At 39.9% G+C, this 21,520-nt stretch overlaps 1 protein-coding gene across 6 annotated transcripts in view; it reads left to right on the top strand.

The window, feature by feature from the left end:
• Positions 1 to 21,520, top strand: part of TIAM1 (TIAM Rac1 associated GEF 1) — a 270,110-nt gene that overhangs the window by 149,128 nt on the left and 99,462 nt on the right. For all 6 annotated transcript variants that reach the window (XM_008165270.4, XM_042855753.2, XM_005283901.5 and 3 more), the window contains 2 exons: positions 14,870 to 15,048; positions 20,501 to 21,480. In XM_008165270.4, the coding sequence (XP_008163492.2) occupies positions 20,512 to 21,480 (969 nt within the window). In that variant the 5' untranslated portion in view covers positions 14,870 to 15,048; positions 20,501 to 20,511. The remainder of the gene's footprint in view (positions 1 to 14,869; positions 15,049 to 20,500; positions 21,481 to 21,520) is intronic.

The following is a 21,520-nucleotide window of genomic DNA, read 5'->3' as shown; positions in this document are numbered from 1 at the left end:
TTCTGATGTCTGAGCCTGGAGAGTTCACACTTTCCAGCTTTACTCCGCAACCATGAAGGCTAGAAACTTCCTTTAAACAATATTTTTTAAATAATAAAAGCTGGGATTCTCCACCAGTCACATGACCCCAGGGCTTTCAGAAAAACAGCAAATATCATGAGGCTTATGATAAAATCGTGAGAATTGCGAACTCTGAATTTGAGAGACCAGCATGAAGTTATTTAGCTATTCATAGGAAACAAATTTGTTTTGCCCCATTCTCTCTCTCTCTCTCTCTCTCTCGCTCTCTGTCTTTTAACATTATAATATTTTTATGAAAAAGAGCACTCTAGAATTATACAAACAGTTGCGTATAAATTCAAGACTAGTGGATTGTTAATGTTATAATGATTGTAGGCTAATCTTGATATAAAACCATATTTGTCTTTTTTTTAAACCGAGGGCCAAATTCTACCCCATTGACCCTTTGCTGTCCAGTGAAATCAATATGACTACTCACAGAGTAAGGTACTACTCAGCATGAATAAAAGTGGTGGAATCTGGTCCCAAATTATTTCCCCAGCTATCATCATAATGGTTTTTGTTGTATTTTAAAATTATTGAAGAATCTCCAATTAAAATCACACCTCTCTTGTGATCTAATATGCTAATAAATATCTGATCATCCAAATGATGTCCCATGTATCAACTGATGGAGCAGGATTTGAGATTGTTGTAGGATACGTATCATTCTTATTTTAAGTATTAAATGACTTTTTTTTTCTAATTTGGTTAATCATATAAGGTATTCTCTAGCTGCTCACACATTTCAGACTTAATTCTGAGATTTAATAATTAACCCTTAATGGCCTGTAAATCTGTGTAAGATTTCAAAGAAAGGAAGCCAATAAACTATGTCTCTATTATAAATCTAAGCCCCCAGATCAAGCAAACAGCATAAACCTCAGCAACAAATCACAGTTAGTGGATTTATTGTTTGCTATACCAAAAACTGTATGAATGTCAGTAGCTAATTGCAATCTTACATATGTCACTCTGGGGGTGCATAGTGGTGCTTGGGCATATTACACAAGTTGGAATTAAAGATCACTTTTCTCCAACTGAGAAGTGATCTAACAGAGTCCTCTTCTGACTTAAAGCAATGACACAATTTTCTGTAGGGGAGCAACCCGTTTGGCTGCTTTTTGGATGCCTTATATACATATCATTACTGTGGGAATTTGATGTGATAGCAAAAGATGTTAGGTGAGATGTCAACATGGATTGATTAAAATTGTAGCAAGTGACATAACTGAAGATTTGTCTAAAGCATAACACTTTTTCATATATGAATTTTTTGGGAAGGAGTTTGAAGACAAAAAGGTACATGGGTATACTTTTGAGAAGAATGTGTGGAAGCCAGAATAGTGGTTCTCTTGTCTGTTATTCCTTTGTTGTTTTTGGTGTGGAAATAGGTGAGGGAAAGGATGGAGGAAAGCTAGTTACTTCACTGAAGAATTTCCAGTTGCAAGCAAGTGAGCTAGTAATCAGCAAAGTTGATCCAAATTTCTGACTATTCAAACCACATTATCTCTCTAAGGGCCTGATACACAAAGGCCTTTGAAGTCAATTTCCATCAAATTCATTGGGCTTTGGATCAAGCCCAAAAAGAAGACCATAAGAGAGCTGTCTACGTACACACCAGCAAAGTTGCTGGACTACTTATATGGCAACCTGTTCTGCGTTATACTGAAATTGGCTAACAACCTCTTATTGAAAATAAAAAATTGTTTCAGCAGTGTGGGTGGGGGCTATTTTTCTGACATCTTAGGTTTCTGATGTATTTTGTTGTTGGTTTTGGAGTTGTTCATCTTCACTTTAGCCTGAAATTGGCAGTGCTGTGGCTTAGAGCATCAGCCATAGTGTAGCAAAAAGAGAATAATCATGTTGTGCCATGTTTGAACAACTAAACCCCGGGCTTCACTGAAGTGTCCAAACAATGAAATTCCATGTAACACTGGTGAAGAAAAGAACAGTTTTGCTCTGCTGTAGAACTGAAAGCATTAAGGCAGGTGTGAAAAGAAGCATAATGCTTCCCAAGCACAGGTGTGTAAAAGGGTAAGATTGAGGTCGTGTCTACATGAACGGTTCTGCTGGCACAGCTATATGCCCGTCAGGGATCACACCTCTTCACACCCCAGACTGATATCGCTATGGCGGCAGAAGTCAGCAGGTTAGCCCTGGCCTGGTTATGGCACCCTGCATCACATAGAGGTGTCTTTGTCTCTTTGGCATAATGACTTCATGCACCAGAGGTAACTTTTCTTGCACCATATTTAATAGGATCAAAAGCTGTTTGGAAAATGGAGAAAATAAAATGTGAAATATTTTATTGGTTTTTCCTCCTTGCTGCTCCATTTCCCCCCTTTTCCCCTCTTTTTACATTTTGCTTCTGAAAAAGGGGGTTGGGGAAGGAAAAAAAGATGGAGACTTTTTTTTTTTTTTAATTACATTTTCATTTTGGTAAAAAAAAGTTGTTTTGACCAAAAAAAATTTTGCATTTGAAAAATTTCATAGATTCATAGATTCTAGGACTGGAAGGGACCTCGAGAGGTCATCGAGTCCAGTCCCCTGCCCGCATGGGCAACTTCCTCTAATACAATGTGAAGGGGCAGAGGGGTGAGGATTTGCACTGGAGCCCGAGAGAGACTCCTTCTGGGCTGCAAGCTGAACTTTCAAGTTTACAGAGGCTATTGCACGTTCCCAGAACCTCCACAAGCCACCAGATGGTCATGTCTGTTTGATCTTCTAATAGGGATTTGAGAATTGCAATTATATGAACATGTGCAACAGCTGGAATCCTGTAAGATTGTGATCTTTTCAAAAGGGATATGAGGGTCAATAGGAGACCTGTGCAAGACTGAAAAGTCTTCTTTTCTTTACATTCAAATGTAAAATCTCCTTTTTGTTTCTGCCTTGTCTTTTGGGATATTAGAAGTATTGCACAGGGTTTTCTTTTAAAGTGTGATTATGTTCCCAAAGACTGAAAAATGGCATCACCATCCTCTGCTTCCTGTTTGTCTTAGAATTTATATGGGATTACTGACAAAAATAAACTGTTACTTCTGTTTTAGCACTGTAAAAACAAATACAGCTATGGGCGGGTGGTGCTTCAACCCTTAATAGAGGGTGTAGAGTAAGAGGCTTTTGTGGAGGCTGTGACATCTTAAAGGAAGAAACTTTGATTTCAAAGTGTTAGAGAAAAAGAATAAATACAGAAGTCCACGGTGCTATGTTTAATACTCACACCAATGTAATGGAATCTCTTCATGGTACAGCACCATTTTTAAACTGGAGATTATCACTCATGCACGCACACACACACTCACACCCACACACACCGACAAAAGTGCAGCAAAATTGCAATGGTCACGCCTCGATTTTAGGAATCCAGCTCTTTGTTTGCTTGTGTGCAGTTTGTATGAATCCAGGAGCTATTTCCACTCTAGGATGTGTTGAATAATTTGCATGTAACTTGAGTATAGGTGAATAGGAGCCGTTTGTACATATCCAAATATGGTTATGTATAGATTTACTCCAATTTATGTTTTCATTTGGGTTGGAAAAACTGCCACATAAAATATCAGTAGCTTTTCTCAGCTAATAAAATAATGTATCACTCTTTAAATTTAAAGTGAATGCTAGCTGTTTTTGTTTATTTTGGGTCACTTACCCGTGTGAGGCATTGAAATAATGAAATGACACATACCTTGCCAAAAATATAAACTGCTACCTAGATATACAGGCCTAGTCTTCACTTACCGGCTGGTCCGGCGGCACGCCATCGATGTTCTGGGATCGATTTATCGCATCTGGTTAAGACGCGATAAATCGATCCCGGATCGATCCCGGAAGTGCTCACAGTCGGCGCCGGTACTCCAGCTCGCCGAGAGGAGTACGCGGCATCGACGGGGGGAGACTTCCTGCCGCGTCTGGACCGCGGTAAGTTCGGACTAAGGTACTTCGAATTCAGGTACGTTATTAACGTAGCTGAATTTGCGTACCTTAGTCCGATTTGGGGACTTAGTGGGGACCAGGCCGCAGTATCCTCACCTGATGGAACTGCTGGTAATTTACTTCTCTGGCATTTCTAGTCAAAATGAAGAATTTTTAGAACCATTGTTGTAAATGGCAAAGAATGACTGCACATGCAAAATGAATTTTAGAATTTCTTGACAAATGTGAAGTACGCTAATATTATGGCACTATGTAATGTTTTGTTTGCTACAGGATTGTAACCTGTAGCAGCTTCTATATCTAAGAAATGGATTCTTGACACAGAGATTCAGGTAGAACAGATTTTGCTGGTGACCTTATCGAAAAAAGAACTACATCACAGCTGACACTATGCATCTCTCCATTAACTAGCTCGTTCTATATTCAGTCAAACAGAACCTATAATGGTATCTGTAATAGCACCATCCGCTGACTTCCCAGTAATGTTTCACGCCCTTCTATTTGAAGATAAAGAGAACCTATCAGACCAGATCTTGCAATATAGAAATCTGAGTGGCGCAAAGGAGCCGGAATGTGGCCATAACTGTAATTGTAGTATGCCGTAATTGTCATTCTCCCCTCCCACCCTCGCAGGCAGGAACGGTCTCTGCTGGCGTAAAGCTGCACCAGCTGCCTCCTCACTCCAGCAGAAAGGATGTGTTAGGGAGAGTCATGTTTGGGCAGGATGGTTCACAGGTCTGCTTAGCCAATTCTCAGCTGGTGCATGGTCTCTTAGGGACCATTCACAGCTGAAGTAATTTAGAGCAGCCCTAGGCCTTTCTGACTAATACTGAGGCAAGGGCTGGGGCGAGAGAATCACAATTACAGAATCAGGGAGCCATAACCAGTTCCCTAATGGTCTCTGTCTCCCTTGCATTAGCGGATCTTAGTGCTAGTGAGAATCTAGCCCATCGAGTTTATTGTTACTAGATTTTTGAAATTTGCTATAACCCAATATTTCAAAACATTGCTACCACAGCCCACATAGGAATTCCTTAATAAATATTGATAATTCATTACCAATACATGGTTTTACATCTGGCCAGTCAGGGCAGCACATTAATTGTTAGTGTCTTTCAAATTCTCTGTGGATTCTGGTTATAAAATGTTATGTGTGGCCAGGGGTCAAGTCCTCCAGTTGAACAAAACTGTCGTCTGGCCTGGAGATAGAACTTACTGTGTCAGAACCAGAATCAGTCAAACTGAGGTAAGCTTGCAATAAGAACAAATTTCTCCAGCTATGTCCCAATGTTCTTCTGCTATCAGTGTGTGCAAGATAGGATCTTGGTGTGAGTAGTTTGGCTTTGACGATGCCAGGTTGTTGCTGACCATCAGGGCTGTGAATGTATGCTCTTTCTCCTACCTGTAGAAAAAGGTAGGGGTTTTGTGTTATTGTAATATCTAGACTGGTGAATGTGTTCTTCTTTGATTGGTGTGTTGATATCGGGTCAAACCAGCAATATTCGGTCCTTTGTTTGACCTATTCTGCTCCGATGTGCCCCGAATGAATTATATTTATTATTCCAAATTTCAATTGTTATGGAACCGCATGCCTTTCACTTTCACAGATGGGCTCCTGTTCATTCCTCACAGAATGTCCAGAACTCTTTTGCTTTACAGAGACACAAACATTTTTATTTTGGCTACTCAGCAAAGAATTTCCGGTACTGTAGACAACTAGCAAACGGTTGCAACCCTGATTGCTGTCATTTTCTTGTCCAATACAGGTAAACTGGATATGACAATGTGAATGTATGCCTCAAATGTCTCCTCAGTATTGTCATGCCCTGTCAGAAATAATCTGCTTAAGATACTAGTGACTGGCATATCCCTTCTAGGTTTGTGTTTAATCACAGTCATATTTTCTGCTGGTGCAATTTCATTCATAGCTTCGGTGGTGCTGCTGTAAGAGGTTTTTTATGATGGCCTCTAAAGGCTTGTGTTAGATGGCATTGTAACTTTTTCTCCAGTGCACATTGATGGAGGTGCTCCCTGTGAGACAGCATTGCCTATATCTCTCTTTCAGTCTGTGCAGTCTATTTCTGTGGATGTGAGAGACTTCGATGTAGAAAACCCTGACTTCCCTTCTTGCGGGGATACAGCCCCAGATCCTCACTTCGATATAGCCACCCGAACATTTCTTATGTGTGACTGTACTGTTTCTAAAAAGACAACGAGGAGTCTGATGGCACCTTAAAGATGAACAGATTTATTTGGGCATAAGCTTTCATGGGTAAAAAACCCACTTCTTCCCACTACTTCCACGGCCCCCATATCTGAGCACCTCACAATCTTCACTGTATTTATTCTGTGACAAAGATCCTCCTCATTTTTGTTGGGTCCTGCGCTTATTGGCGGATTTTCTTGCCTCAGAGATTCACCATGTGGGTTGGGGAACAGCCCAGAGACCTTCCCCTCTGGAAGAACCCACAGTCCAGGTCAATTGGGAGGTTTGGAAGGAACCAGCCCAGGGCCCTGTGGACTGCAGCTGTCTATAGTGCCTCCTGTAACAGCTGCAGGACAGCTACAACTCCCTGGGCTACTGCCCCATGGCCTCCTCCAAACACCTTCCTTATTTTCACCACAGGACCTTCCTCCTGGTATCTGATAACGCTTGTGCTCCTCAGTCCTCCAGCAGCACACCCTCTCACTCTCAGCTCCTTGCGCATCTTGCTCCCAGCTCCTCACACTCGCACCACAAACTGAAGTGAGCGCCTTTTAAAACCCAGGTGCCCTGATTAGCCTGCCTTAATTGATTCTAGCAGCTTCTTCTTAATTGGCTCCAGGTGTCCTAATTAGCCTGCCTGCCTTAACTGGTTCTAGCAGGTTCCTGATTACTCTAATACAGCCCCTGCTCTGGTCACTCAGGGAACAGAAAACTACTCATCCAGTGACCTGTATATTTGCCCTCTACCAGACTCCTGTACCCCACTGGTCTGGGTCTGTCACAATTCTTACAACACCCCCACACAATAGAGAGGTGCTGTTATGCCCAGTTTACAGATGGTGAACTAAGGCACAAAGAGACTAAATGATTTGGCCAAGGATGCACACGAAGTCTGTGATGGAACAGGGAATCGAACCCAGGTTACCAGCCAGTGCCCTATCCACTGGACCATTCTTCTTCTCATGGCTGGGCAGTGTCCTCCTGCACTGGCAGTTAGTTGCTTTATTTTGGTGAAGGCAGAATCTTACTGGGCATCAGATTGAAACTCAGAATCTTTCTTTGAGAGGTCCCCAAACACCCCCAAAACTTCTGCAAAGTGTGGAATAAACTTAAAAGTAAATCACCACCCTTGATACTTCGCTTAGCTCAACACGACTTTTCAGTGGCCTTATTTCAGTAACTGCTGCTACTTTAGCGCTTTTTGTGTCTTACGTAAATAGCTTTTATATAGCTGAGCAAATACAACCAAAATACTGAAGTTGTGCTGATCATGCATTTGCTTGGATTTAACTTGACTCCTTTTTCTTTAGATCTCTTGAATGCCACATGTGGGGCTTCTTATCCCTCCATAGTATTCAAATTTGGGTACCTAAAATTAGGCATCTAAACCCATAGTTAGACACCTCATTAAGTGGCCTGATTTCTGAAGGTTCTGGGCATCCATAGCTCTCATTCCAATTTGAGCTATGAGTACCCCGCCCTTCCTGAAAATCAAGCCACTTATTTGGGTGCCTAACTATGGATTTACAGTAAATACTTTTGATACCCAACTTTGACAATATTGGCCTTAATTATTTTCTGTGTCTTTTAAATGTTATGTCCTCCATTTATTTGTGTAGTTGTACAATGGCTTCCCATTCGCATAAGGAAAACATTTCAATTATTAATATTAGTTTCTAAAATAGTGTACTGTCGAATCTACGTCTGTGCTCCATTTTTTACTCTGTGTTCTGTATCTCTCTTACTGTGAGTAGTACTGTTGCAGCCTAAGCTTCATTAGGTACTGGACATTTGTGCATTTATCACTTAAGCAGCTATTCTCTTTCTATTTGACATTTTAAAAAAATGTCTTATATGTGACTACTTTGGTTGTTGTCTTTGATATGTTTGGCACACTGCTGTACTGATATGTATCAGCTGTTCTCTGTTCACTTGGCACAAGAAAAAAGTATGTTTCAAGTTAATTTTAATAATAATACAGAACTTTAAGATAAATGAACTACAGCCTACACTTTGGGGTATTTTTTTTTGTTTTTGTTTTGAGAAATTCAATTGACTATCTATAAACATGTAGATGGGCCAATAGCTACCCTAACTACACCAGAGAAGGCAGAACAGGTCCTGCCACTCTTTCTCATTTCCTGCAGCTCCTCCTGTGGCTTAACATTGGTCTCTGCTTCCAAGGGCAGATTATGAAAGCCCCCACTTCCCGGGAAGGGGCACACAAGCTCCTTTTAACCTGCACAAGGGCTCCAGGGAATTCCCATGTTTTACTTGTGGCTTACAATTTGAAATTAGTTTTCAGAGTAGCAGCCATGTTTATCTGTATCCGCAAAAAGAACAGGAGTACTTGTGGCACCTTATTTGAGCATAAGCTTTCGTGGGCTACAGCCCACTTTATCAGATGCATAGAATGGAACATATATATAGTAAGAAATATATATACATACAGAGAACATGAAAAGGTGGAAGTAGCCATACCAGCTGTAAGAGGCTAATGAATTAAGATGAGTTATTATCAGCAGGAGAAAAAAAACTTTTGTAGTGATAATCAAGATGGCCCATTTTAGACAGTTGACAAGAAAGTGGGAGGATACATAACATGGGGAAATAGATTCAATATGTGTAATGATCCAGCCACTCCCAGTCTCTATTCAAACCCAAGTTCATGGTATCTAGTTTGCATATTAATTCAAGCTCAGCAGTTTCTCGTTGGAGTCTGTTTTTGAAGCTTTACTGTTGCAAAATTGCCACCTTTAAGTCTGTTACTCAGTGGCCAGAGAGGTTGAAGTGTTCTCCTACTGGTTTTTGAATGTTATGATTCCTGATGTCAGATTTGTGTCCATTTATTCTTTTGTGTAGAGACTGTCCGGTTTGGCCAATGTACATGGCAGAGGGGCATTGCTGGCACATGATGGCATATATCACATTGGTAGGAGTGCAGGTGAACGAGCCCCTGATGGCGTGGCTGATCTGATTTGGTCCTATCATGGTTTCATTTGAATAAATATGTGGACAGAGTTGGCATCGGGCTTTGTTGCAAGGATAGGTTCCTGGGTTAGTGTTTTTGTTGTGTGGTATGTGGTTGCTGGTGAGTATTTGCTTCAGTTGAGGGGCTGTCTGTAAGTGAGGACAGGTCTGTCTCCCAAGATCTATGAGAGTGAGGGATCATCTTTCAGGATAGGTTGTAGATCTTTGATGATGCACTGGAGAGGTTTTCGCTGGGGGCTGAAGGTGACGGTTAGTGGCGTTCTGTTATTTTCTTTGTTGGGCCTGTCCTTTTCATATGTTGCCCTGCTTCTCTTGTAATACATAAGTCCTTGCTGATTTGCCCTCCGGGAGGGAGGGAGATTTTCCCACCATTAATAATAGGAGGAGGAGGAGGAGGAGGAAGGGAGGGAAACTGAAAATACATAAAGATACTCTTGAAAACAATTTAAAAAAATCCTGAGTTACTCAGATACCACAGTATAAAAATAACAGAGCACTGAAAAGGTAGCTTTTCCCTTCACTGGCTACTTGTTCTCCTCCTCCACAGATTCACCACCATGCCCCCTTGTTAACACCATTTTTCTGGTTTTGTTGACTTTAACTGTGATTCGAGGATGTTAACTGTCAGTTATTATTGAGATTGCAGGTCTCCTGAGAGGGCTCATTTTTGTTTCTATTTATAGATTTGTGTAGGAGTGTTGTTCGAGCTGGAGGAATAATTTATTTGACTAGTTTAGCTTCATTTTCTGTTAGTGATTTCTTCATGAACTGACCGTGATTTTCTTCAAATGGAGTCATTATTCAACATTTATTTTCCAAATAGCTCCCATGGAAAATGGTGAGTCTTGTGGCTTGCTAGTGAGCAGTTTGTTTCAAATGTTTGAAATTCCAGCTCTGTTGGTCTATTTTGATTAGACATGTATCGCACTTCTCTTCTCTGGCCGGATGAGCATATTCCTTCAGGTCAGGTGCTAATCGGCTAAAAGTTAAAACATCACTTCAATGAATATTTGCTAATATTAGTTTAAAATTTACTGTTTCCACAACCAGCAGGCTGGTTTGCTGGAATGTTTACCAAAAGAAAACACAGACGGGGCATAAGCACATCAAACTGAACTTATTTAAAAATCAGCTAGACCATGCAGTGCCTTGCTGCCGAGCTTGGAGCCTCAGTGCTGTGCATAGTCTCATTGACTTAAAGTCACCACTCATGTTAGTGAGCTCTTTGCATGGTAGTGAAGGGACATGGCCTCTAGTTACAATTAAAGGGTAAATCTCCACTCCATTACACTGGCTTTGCACCAGAATTACACTGGCATAAAACTGGTGTGATGGTATGGAGAATGCAGTCCAAAGTTACTTATTGATATTGAATATTTTCTATTTGAAATGGCTATGTAGTGTCCTCCATCGATCTATATAAACTGTGGAAGTTTATAATAGAATTACTGTGGGCTTCATAGAGTGGGATGATGGGTTGGGCTAATTATTAGTTTGTCTCACATCTGTAGATGTACTTTTGAAATGTTACTACTGTCTAAAAATGTCTTTGTATTATAAAATAAGGAAGTGAAAATATAATTGAAAAATGTTTTTAATTCTCATAGCCATCTCTGAATGGCAAGAAGTAAAGGGAGTAATTCTGCAGCAAGGGAGATTTAGGTTGGATATTAGGAAAAACTTTTTAACTTTAAGGGTAATTAAGCTCTGGAATAGACTTTCCAGGGAGGTGGTGGAGTCCCCATCATTGGAAGCTTTAGACCAACCTTAACGGGGCGCTCTGTGGTTCACATAATATTTATGTAATCCCATATTTCAAAGTTCTGCACTTCTGTTGACAGTGCATGAGCCCTTTCATTTTCCTGTACCTGTATTGGTTCTTTGGTACCAACAGGAAGTAATGTTATTTTTGTTAGTAAGTCAGCAGATACACCTCTACCCTGATATAACGCAACCCGATATAACATGAATTCAGATGTAACGCGGTAAAGCAGTGCTCCGGCAGATCAAAGCAAGTTCGCTATAATGTGGTTTCACCTATAAAGTGGTAAGATTTTTTGGCTCCCGAGGACAGCATTATATCGGGGTAGAGGTGTATAACCCTGGGTACATGTAGCTAGCAAATGTGATGAATAAATTGCTGCTATTTTTATATAGTCACCTTTCTGACTATAACCTCATTTTTAGGCACCTTACATCCAAGGACACTGGGTTGATGGTTGTAACGTCAGTGGCCTAATTTTTAGCGCACACAACTTAAGTGGGAATTTTGGGTGCTCATCCTCTTAGAAATCATGTGGCCTGATTTTTCAGGATACTTTTTCATAGTCATTAAATTAATACTCACAAGTTAATTTGGCCCGAATACCGCAAAGAACATTGTCTCAAAGGGAGCTACACTCATGAGTAAAAGTTATGTACATGTATGCATGTTTCCAGGAACCAGGTCTGAGACTGCAAATTTAGGGTATTTTTTAAACAAGTAGTTTGAAAAACTACATTTCAGATTCATTTTTTTTGTTTGTTTTTTTATTTTAACTTTCCCTGTAGTTGTTTATGACCGAAACATCAGCATTGAACATGGTCACTGACAAGTGTGTACTTTTGGGTCAGTAAAAGCACATCCATACCATGCGCATCACTGTGTTATGTCATGCCCATGAATAGGCCGTCAACACCCTGCTTGGTTCCACGCTCCACTAACGCTGTAGTGTCCAGCAGAGCACTGAGCAAATATGCTGTACGGGTGGACGCTGCCCTATAGAAGAAATGAAGTCACCGGTACTGAGGGCTAGTCTACACTAGAAGTGCTACAGCAATGCAGCTGCACCCTGTAGCGCGTCTGATGGAGAGAGCTCTCATGTTGGCATACTAAAGCCAGCTCCACAAGAGGCGGTAGCTGTGTTGGCGGGAGAGCGCTGTCCACACCGGCGCTTCAGTCACTCACTGTAAGTTATATTGCTCAGGGAGGTGCTTATTCACACCCCTGAGCGACATAAATTATACCTACATATCTTGTAGTGTAGACAAGCCCCAAGTTTCTGTTCAGAACCCAGCTGTTCCCTTTCATGAGTGTGTGTGTCCCATCCCTTTTGCCTGTGGCGAATCATATCTCTTCTGTGCCACTCCTCCTGGGGAAGGAGCAGACCCCGTTATGCCCATGAAGAGCTTTCTGCCAGAAGTCAGAATCTGCACCTGACTTGGGAATGTTGAAGAACTTCTGCTCTTGCAGAAAACCAAAGGGTGAGATGAAACAATAAACTGGTGGTTGGGGTGTTTTCTAAGGTGTATTAGAGGCAAAGTTAAATATTAAACTGATTTTTGAAAAAAATTGATTTTTGTGTTTGGAAGAGTTCCTTTGAATTAGTAATAATAACTAACAAGAGCTGACTCTACTGGAAAAGAATCACGAGATAATGATACATCCTCAAGGAAGCATGTGTGCACATGCATATTGATATAGATGTGGATAGATATAAAGATAGATATAGAGCGAGACAGGGAGAGTAATCCAGTTCCCCAAGTGGAAATACCCACTTGGATTTTTTCCCCTTTGAAAAAACAACTCTTTTCCTTTAAGTGTTTTAGTACTGAGATACTAAAAGAGAATTATTTGGTTAGGAGCAAAGACTTCATATGAAACAGTCAACATTATTATTATTACTATTATTTTAATTCTCATAAAAGTGACTAGGGTTCTGACCTTTTTTTGCCAAATTTCAGTTTGGAGCAGATTATTTCAGCTGAATAACAAACTCTTCAAAAACAACTTGAGAATGAAAAAGCTGGTAACACTGCACTACAGTTTAGTTTTCTTTTAAAATAACTTACTTGTGGCAAATATAGATACAGCAGGGGGGAAAAACCGAAGGTAAAACTTTTTTTTTTTTTCTTAAAAAGTAAAGCATGTTAAACATATGATTATTTCCTACATATGAGACGCAGGTGGAAAGACACTTGTCTGTAGGACCTTGTTTTCCATTAAGAGTCCAGCTTTGTAAATTATTGTCAGCTGGCATGATAATGAGTCCATTTCAATATAAATGAGTTTCATTTTATTAATTTCTGCCAGCTCCTGAGCAATACATGAACTTCTTTTCAGCTCTCGACCAGCAGCTTGGGGGAGTGGGGAGTACGAGGGAGACATAAAGGAGAAGGAAGAAAATTAGAATTTTTTTAATTTAAAAAAGGAGTTGGTAACTCTCACTTCCTTTTGAGAATCCAGCCAAGCGAGGATAAAAATTTACTACCAAGTTGCTCTAACAACATGAGGGGCATCACTGACCTATTCTGAATTCATTGTTCTTGTAATCTTTTGAAAATATGTAAAACCCATGTAATAACTCTGTTTGCAATGCTTCTTGATGATCCACTTCTTTCATTTGCCTCTTCGCCTTGCAACTTGGCTGCATAAAGGAAATGTAATGACTTCAGGGCTTGATCCTGCAAAGCACTGAGTACCCAAAACTCCCACGGAATTTACAGTACTCAGCATCTCACAGGATTGGACCATAAGGGTACATCTGCTGCAGCTGGGAATGAGCTTTGCAACGTGGGAAGATGGACTCGTGCTAGCAGGGCTCGAGCTAGCGCGCTAAAAACAGCAGTATGGATGTTATGGCTCGAGCGACAACCCAACCCCCTGGTTCTGAGCTTGGGTAGCTAGCTTGAGTCTCCACTGGAGCTGCCATGTCCACACTGCTATTTTTAGCATGCTAGCGCAAGTCTATCTACCTAAGCGGGGAGGCTTGCTCCCAGCTGCAGTGTAGACATACGCTAGTGTCTAAGGAACATGTGGTAATGAACTTTTAAATGGCATCAGACCAAGGCACAGTCTAGGAGTTTGATCCTGCGCGCGTGTGTGCATGCACATACACACACACACACACACACACACACACACACACACACAAGTAACTTCAGGTTTGTTCACCTGTGTAAGTGAGTGCAGCAGCATCTCCTAGTCTGTTCCTTTAGTGTGCATAGTTTACCTCACAATATACTCTGTGTGTGTAAATTTTCTGTAATCTCTGACTCCTTTCTAAAATTGTTCATTATACCAGTGCTTGTATTGCTGTCCATTTTAGTAAATTGTACAGATTGAACTATTGTTTTGTGTATTAAAAAAAAAAAAAAAGTCAGGACCTCTTCCTTAACCTAATGGAAAGCCATCTTCAAGCAGAAAGAAATGCAAAATAGCCCTGCACAGAATTCTGAGGGGAGTGTTGAGTATCTTTTATGAGGGACCCTGTTTAATTGCTTTTCTCTCTCCCACCCCCTCAAAAACCAACCAATCAAAACTAGAAAACCCAATACAAATGTAATTTTTCTGAGCTGTCACTGAGACCCTCCAGTCCTGTATCATTCTGTTTGCCCTCAGCAGTCTCTTGTCAATTTCTATAAGATTCTTTATTATAAAAAGTGGTAAGAAAATGAATGGAGTTCATACCCTCGGTTTGGCTTCATAAAGTGTTAGACTGAGTTTTTCAGTGATTCTGGTATTGTCAGATTTTATATATATATAATTTAAATACAGAATTTAAGCACTGTATTATATAATGTTTCTTAGGTAAGTGATGAAAATAGGACTTGGCAGAAAATGTCCTCCTTTCTAACCATTTTTGCTAATCCTTTGCCTATTTCTTCTCTCCCCCTGCCCCCGCTCTCTCTCACCAGGTTTTTGGCATATATTCATAGACTCTGACGAGACAATAATGGAGGCGCTGAGTGGCAGGTGCTGACAGATTCTGTGGTTCCAGTAACTGTTCATTTTGATATCATTTGCAATTCTATACATCTAAATGCCACAGTTCTCTTGGGGAAAGTTGCATTGGCTACCAATATTGCCTTGTAAGGTACGTGTGTGTCTATGTATTTTCTTTAGGAGTTTGCTGTGTTGTGTATTGTTTGTGGGAGGGGAAAATTTGGAGAAACTGCACGTTGTTTATAGTTTAGAATTTCTATCAAGCAGCTACTGATGACATCCTTTCCTCCCTCTCCCTCCTACCTCCCACTTCCTCACCCTGCTTTTGAGTTGCTTGCAGGGCCTTTTTGGAGTACATCCCATGCTTTAATATATTTAAAGTGGATTATAAAAAGAAATATCTGGCTAAAAAGCTCTTAATTCAAAACAATGAAATATCCCATTGCAGTTTCTAAGAAACTCAACGGTATAAGATTACTCTGGAACTTTAATCTCTTTTGGGGAAAAAAACCTTTTAATTGCCGTAAAATGTGTGTATTCCTTTTTAGTTACTATTGTAAATAGTTTTCTATGTGGGTTTTGCGAGTTGAGTAAAAATCTTTGTTGTTGGTTTGCAGAATTTAGTAAAAGTTCATTTCTGTAGAATAAGTTCTTGCTGTTGATTTTATCATTGTTCTGGTTCTCACAGCCTCCAAACTCAAACTCCAGGAGAAAAATAGAGTTTTGTTACCAAGACCTCCCACCAGAATCTAATTTTAAATTTGCAATCTGTTGTCTTGTGAGGTGCTTCAAATTTAACTTGGAAGTTAATAAATTTCATCCTTTCCTCCGTAATCTAAAAGTGCAGTTTGTCAAAAACTTGCGAGCTATTAAGTTAGGTTTATTTTCTGTAATTGCTATCTTGAATATTTTATTGGAGAAAAGGAAGAAGAGGAGAGAAAGGAAAATTAGTGTATTGAGGAAAAAATAAAATTTGAAATGGGACTTCAGCCAGTTACATCGAGAAAATCCTCTTTCTACATAGCAATATTATATTTTAAACCAATTCAAGGAGAACTCAACAATTCTATTACAATTTTATTTCTTCATCTAAATCAGTTAGTTTACAGGTAGGATTGTTCTCCCAGAGGTTTATTGTAGAATGTATACTTTTTCCTTACTGATATTCTGTTTGTGCCATCAGTCTTAAGTATTATTTTTCCAAAATAATATATTTTTTTAAATTGTTACTTGTGACATGTTCTGTATGCCTCAATCTTTTGTTAGCTTTGGAAAATAAATTCAGAACAGATTTTTGACATGTTGCATCCCCGGACTCTGCTTTACAGCCATTTTTAAACATTGAGACAAGTTACCACTGATTTATGTGGCATCCTATTGCTACCTTGTACAGTGCTCAAATAGGCATCTTTTGATTCAGTTAATAAGATAACAATGGCAACTCTTTGTCTTCTCAATGTCTGTGTATAACTCCCATTAATATTACTCATGGTCTAATTTTGAGACAGGTTATTTTATGACTACTTCAAACACAGTTTATTCTGACCTGGCTCAGTCCTGCATACTCTTACTTAAGATCAGACCCTGCTCTGATTGAATTCAATGGGATTAGGAACAGGCCTATTTAAATCATCATTACTCACTTGAGCAGTGACTCAGGGCTAATCGCATAAGCAATGGTTTGCAGGATTTGGAGACTTTCATTGTTAAGTAAAACCCAAGTGTACATCAACTAAGAGACAATGGTCAACTCCTTACTTGGGAGCATGATTTTTCTTGTCAGTATCTAGCACATACTTTTCATCATGTGAAACAGGTTGGTAAACATTCCTGTGAATGTCTATGTTCATATTCCCAAGGATGTTAGTGCTAAGAAAACCATTATCGCAGGTGCTGAGTTTTTATCTGTGTAGAAAATGCATTCCTCTTTGCATGAAAGCATTTTGTAGCCATCTGTTTTACTCACCGAACACAGGCTTATCCTCTGTTTCTTTTCTTGGCAAAATTTTTTGTTTGTTTTAAATTTTGTATGATTGTGTCCATTAATGTTACATTGGGACTGTGGCACATAACGATCGTTTGCTGAACAGACAGAGTGCTGTGTATCCAGTTGTTCTGTTCATTGAGCAAGTGATGAGTTTGCTGGTCTCTGGGGGGCTGAGTCTTTGTACATTGAGTGGTGCTAAGAACTTTCTGGCCTTTCTGCAGATTTGTGTCTTTAGTTAGAGAGCTGCCCTTTTCAATCATGTTTTAAATGTAAAAATCCTTAATTCTTCTCAAAATGACATCAAAATGGTGGTTATCTTTCTTGATAATGGGGAAGATGACAGTGTAAAGATCTGCTTCTGCAGCCAGTGAAAATCCTTTTAAATGTAATTGTTGTTAGCAAGCGTTTTAAAGTCAGTGCAGCAAAAACCTTTCCCCTGGAGATTTCCTTCTACAAGCCTTAGAAGTGAGATCTGGTTTAGACCCAAGCTGCAAAGACAAAGGGCACCTTTCTGCTACCTGAGTTGCATTTCAAGGTTTTGGAAACAAAAGATAATGTAACTAACATTCATGTTCTGTCCTGACGAGATCAGAACAATCTAGAATAACACTTACTCTTAAGACTCAATTTAAATAATAAACCCTGTTCTTCAGCGGTTGATAACTCTATCATTTTAACATACATTGGGCTAAAGTTTGCTGAGTGCATTTGTTTTTCTAAACCATGGGTAAATCCCCGGCCTCATAGGGTCTGTCTACCCCGCAATTAAAAACCCGCAACTGGCCTGTGCCAGCTGGCTCAGGCTAAGGGGCTGGTTAATTGTGGTGTAGCTGCTCGGTTTGGGGCCTGGGCTCTAGGACCCTGTGAGGTGGGACAGTCTGGCTCAGGCTGCATAGAGGTCAATGGGAGCTTTGCCATTTACTTAAGTGAGTCTGGGATCTCACTCCGTGTGGTTTAATTCCCTTGGTCATATTTATGTCAGAGATGTCAGAATGTTTTAGGTAGTACCCATCCCCCTTTCTACCACACAGATTTTTAGCAAGTCATAACTAAAACGTGACATAACTATTAATCTAGTTAGTTGTATAGGGAAACTCAAAAGCATACTAGCTCCTATTTTGACCATTTACCAAAGTATTTGAAGAAAAAAAAAAAATACAACCCCACCACAAGTATTTGATACTACCTAAAGCAGAATTGTAAGTGTGAACATTTATCAGAATTGATTCAGTCCTTTCTGTGTAATCTAGGTGAGGTTAAATAGGTTCTGTGCAGTAGCTGATATTGTATATTCAGATGGTTAATGCATATACACAATCATATTCATTCTATGAGCATCTGATTCGATAAAGTATGGCACATGCTTATAATGGAGAAACCCACTGTCCTTAGGAATAACCCCCCCTGTCCCCGTTATCTTGCTTTCTAGACACCATTTACTGTTTTTCTCAAGTCTAATATAGCTGCCTCAAAACCAGAAAGTCTTTGCCCTGTGATCCCTCTTAAAGAATTGTGTTTTTTGTCTATATGTAAATAGTTGTACACCATTTTCTTTGTGTTTGTGTTTTTATTTTCATATTAAATTTTGTACGATTTTGTATTTTAATATATACTTGACTCTGCTCCTGGCCAAAACAGCTACTTTTCTTTTTTTATTTAAAACAGAGATTATTTATTTCATAATTTTGTATCTATGCTGCAAACAATGCTATTATCCAGTTACAATAATACTATAATTGTTCCTTTCTGGTCTTTCTTACTTATGTCAGTGTAATGCTGGTATAACTTCATTGACTTCACTGAGTTACACTAGCCTACATGAGAAATTAATAGGCTGTGTGGGGCAAATTCTTCCTTGGACTTATCAGCTGAATTACACCAAGAATGAATTTAGCTGTTTTTGCAAAAGCCCTTGCACAGAGGCATTGGTAGAACCTCCTACAAGATGCATCTGTTCTGTCCTTGTGAGTCTCAAGGAGCCTGGTTCCAACCCAGTTTAAGTAATTTTTAGCATTTTTGGAGAGGATGCTGAGTGGATATGACTCCTAACTCAGTTTTTGATGTCCAGCAAATGTCTTTACAAGTCTCATTACCAGCATGTCAAAATAAGATTTTTTTTTAAATGATTTTTTTAAAATACTTTAGTCATGTAACCTATACATTGGAATCCGAGTTACTGTTGTTATTTCTTATTCTACATATACTGAAAAACTGTGGTACAGTATCTTACATACTAAAAAGAACCCAAAGAAAACTAAATACAGTGGTATATTTAATTATTGTTGAGGCAAAATAATGGTCTAAAGCTTGCCTAGATGAAATAAAGCACACACCTAGGACTGATTTTTTTGGAGACTTTTATTAGGGATCTTCAACCCTGTTTCTTAAAGCACTGTGCAGGTATTTAGCTGCAAAATTTCCCCTTAGTCAGCAGGAGTCATGTAGCTACAACTCTACGTACGACTTTGAAAAGTCACCTGTAATGTTATTATAAAGTAACCTCGTCAAGGTTGTTAGACCTAGAAATTGACCTGCTTTCCTTGTGACTCCCTGACAGCACACCAGAGCATGTTCCCTGTGAGAGGGGATGGCTTGGAAGCACCAGTTTGCAGGATTCTGGGAACATTAGTGATCATTTTTCTCTTTCCTGGTGCAAGTATTGGCTTAAAAAAAATTTCAATCATTGGTACAAAGCATTAGAATGAGTTATGGGCCTCGATGAGGATCTCCTTAGAACAGTGCTTGTAGAATGTATTCCTCTGCAGAGTTGCATTTTGATGCCGTGGGTGCCAGTAGTGGTGTTGATAATTACAAATGTGGCTCCATTAGATTTTTTTTCAATAATATATGATGTTGCTCAAAGAGTAGAAATACAGAATCTCTCCCCTTTAACCATCTTCTGGTAGGAACCGAAATATACATAATTTTCTGTTCTTTTAGTGTAGAGCATAGGTTCTGACCCAGGGGGTCATGAACAGGTATCAGGAGGGTGCAACCACCCTGAAATTCCATATTGCCAAATGAGAGGGAGTCCTGCTTCAGTGGGAGGGGATTCTGGTATGAAAATTAGACTTTAATTTTTACAGTTTACATTATTGGCCAGTGTTGCATTGAGGATTAACTGATTTTAATAGATTTAATTGATGTGTGTAAAACTGAGATTACCAATTTACTTTCATTATAAATTGGCTAACACTCAAAGCTACATTCAGAGCCAGATTCTCCTCTGATCTACATTGATGCAACCCCTGGATTCAGTGAGTTACTCTTGATTTATACCAGGGTAACTGAGACCTTGGGTTCATACCTTGGAAAACTTCACTGGATTATATTTGAGTTCACAAGTGATGTTGCAAACTGATTACATTTTATTATTGATCATCACTGTCAAAATAATTCTTGTTAGTTGCAACACATGTTTCAGCAGATGTACATGGATCATAGATACATGATGACGTATCTTTTAGCACTACTTCTGGATGAGAGGGTCTAGATTCCTTTTAAAAAACAGTCTCTTTCCTTTGTACAATCCATGGGCGCTACTGACAGGCATATTATATATATTGATACATATATTAGTTGAAAGTTTAATATTTCCCGTTCTTTAATCTTGCAGACCTTAAAACCATGGGAAACGCGGAAAGCCAAAATGTAGAGCATGCATTGTATGGAGACAAGCACGCCAGCCTGGGACGGAAGCACACATCACGCTCACTTCGCCTTTCAAATAAAACTTCTCGACGGACCAGGCATGCTTCTTCAGGGAAGGTTATCCACAGGAACTCAGAAGTGAGCACCCGATCTAGCAGTACTCCTAGCATCCCCCAGTCACTGGCAGAAAATGGCCTGGAGCCTTTTAACCAAGAAGCCAATTTAGAGGACTTTGGAAGCCCCATTTGGGTGGACAGAGTGGATATGGGCTTAAGGCCTGTTTCTTACCACACCGATTCTTCTGTTACTCCTAGCGTGGACAGCAGCACAGTTCTCACGGCAGCCTCAGTGCAGAGCATGCCAGACACAGAAGAAAGCAGACTTTATGGGGATGACACTACATTTTTGGCTGAAGAAGATGGCAGACAGCATCGATATTCAACAAACGGGACAACTTTCATGGAAACTGCAAGCTTCAAGAAAAAGCGTTCAAAATCTGCAGATATCTGGCGGGAGGATAGCTTGGAATTTTCGCTCTCTGACCTCAGCCAAGAACATTTAACAAGCAATGAAGAAATCTTAGGTTCAGCTGAGGAGAAGGATGGTGAGGGGATTCGAGGCACAGAAGCAAGCAACAGTCCCCAGCAGCTGGTCACCTGCCAACGTGCCAATTCTATGAGTGACTTGTATTCTCCAAAAAACTCAGGTGCTACAATAAATGGAGGCCCACGAAACACCTTTGGGGCTTATTGTCGGAACTTAGTGTCCGATATTCCAGATATTGGAAACCATAAGATGGCGTCAGCTACAGCGGAGGATACTCCTTCCTACAGTAATTATAATACACTCCCCTGTAGGAAATCTCACTGCCTTTCAGAAGGTGCCACCAACCTACAAATCAGCCACAGCAACAGCATGCAAGGCCGAAGGGCAAAAACTGCTCAGGTAATGCAGTTTTACTCTATTCCATTTAAACTTTTGAAAC

This window comes from Chrysemys picta, chromosome 1 (assembly GCF_011386835.1).
Source record: "Chrysemys picta bellii isolate R12L10 chromosome 1, ASM1138683v2, whole genome shotgun sequence".
NCBI classification, from domain to species: Eukaryota; Metazoa; Chordata; order Testudines; family Emydidae; genus Chrysemys; species Chrysemys picta.
This window is presented reverse-complemented; position numbering and strand designations above follow the sequence as displayed.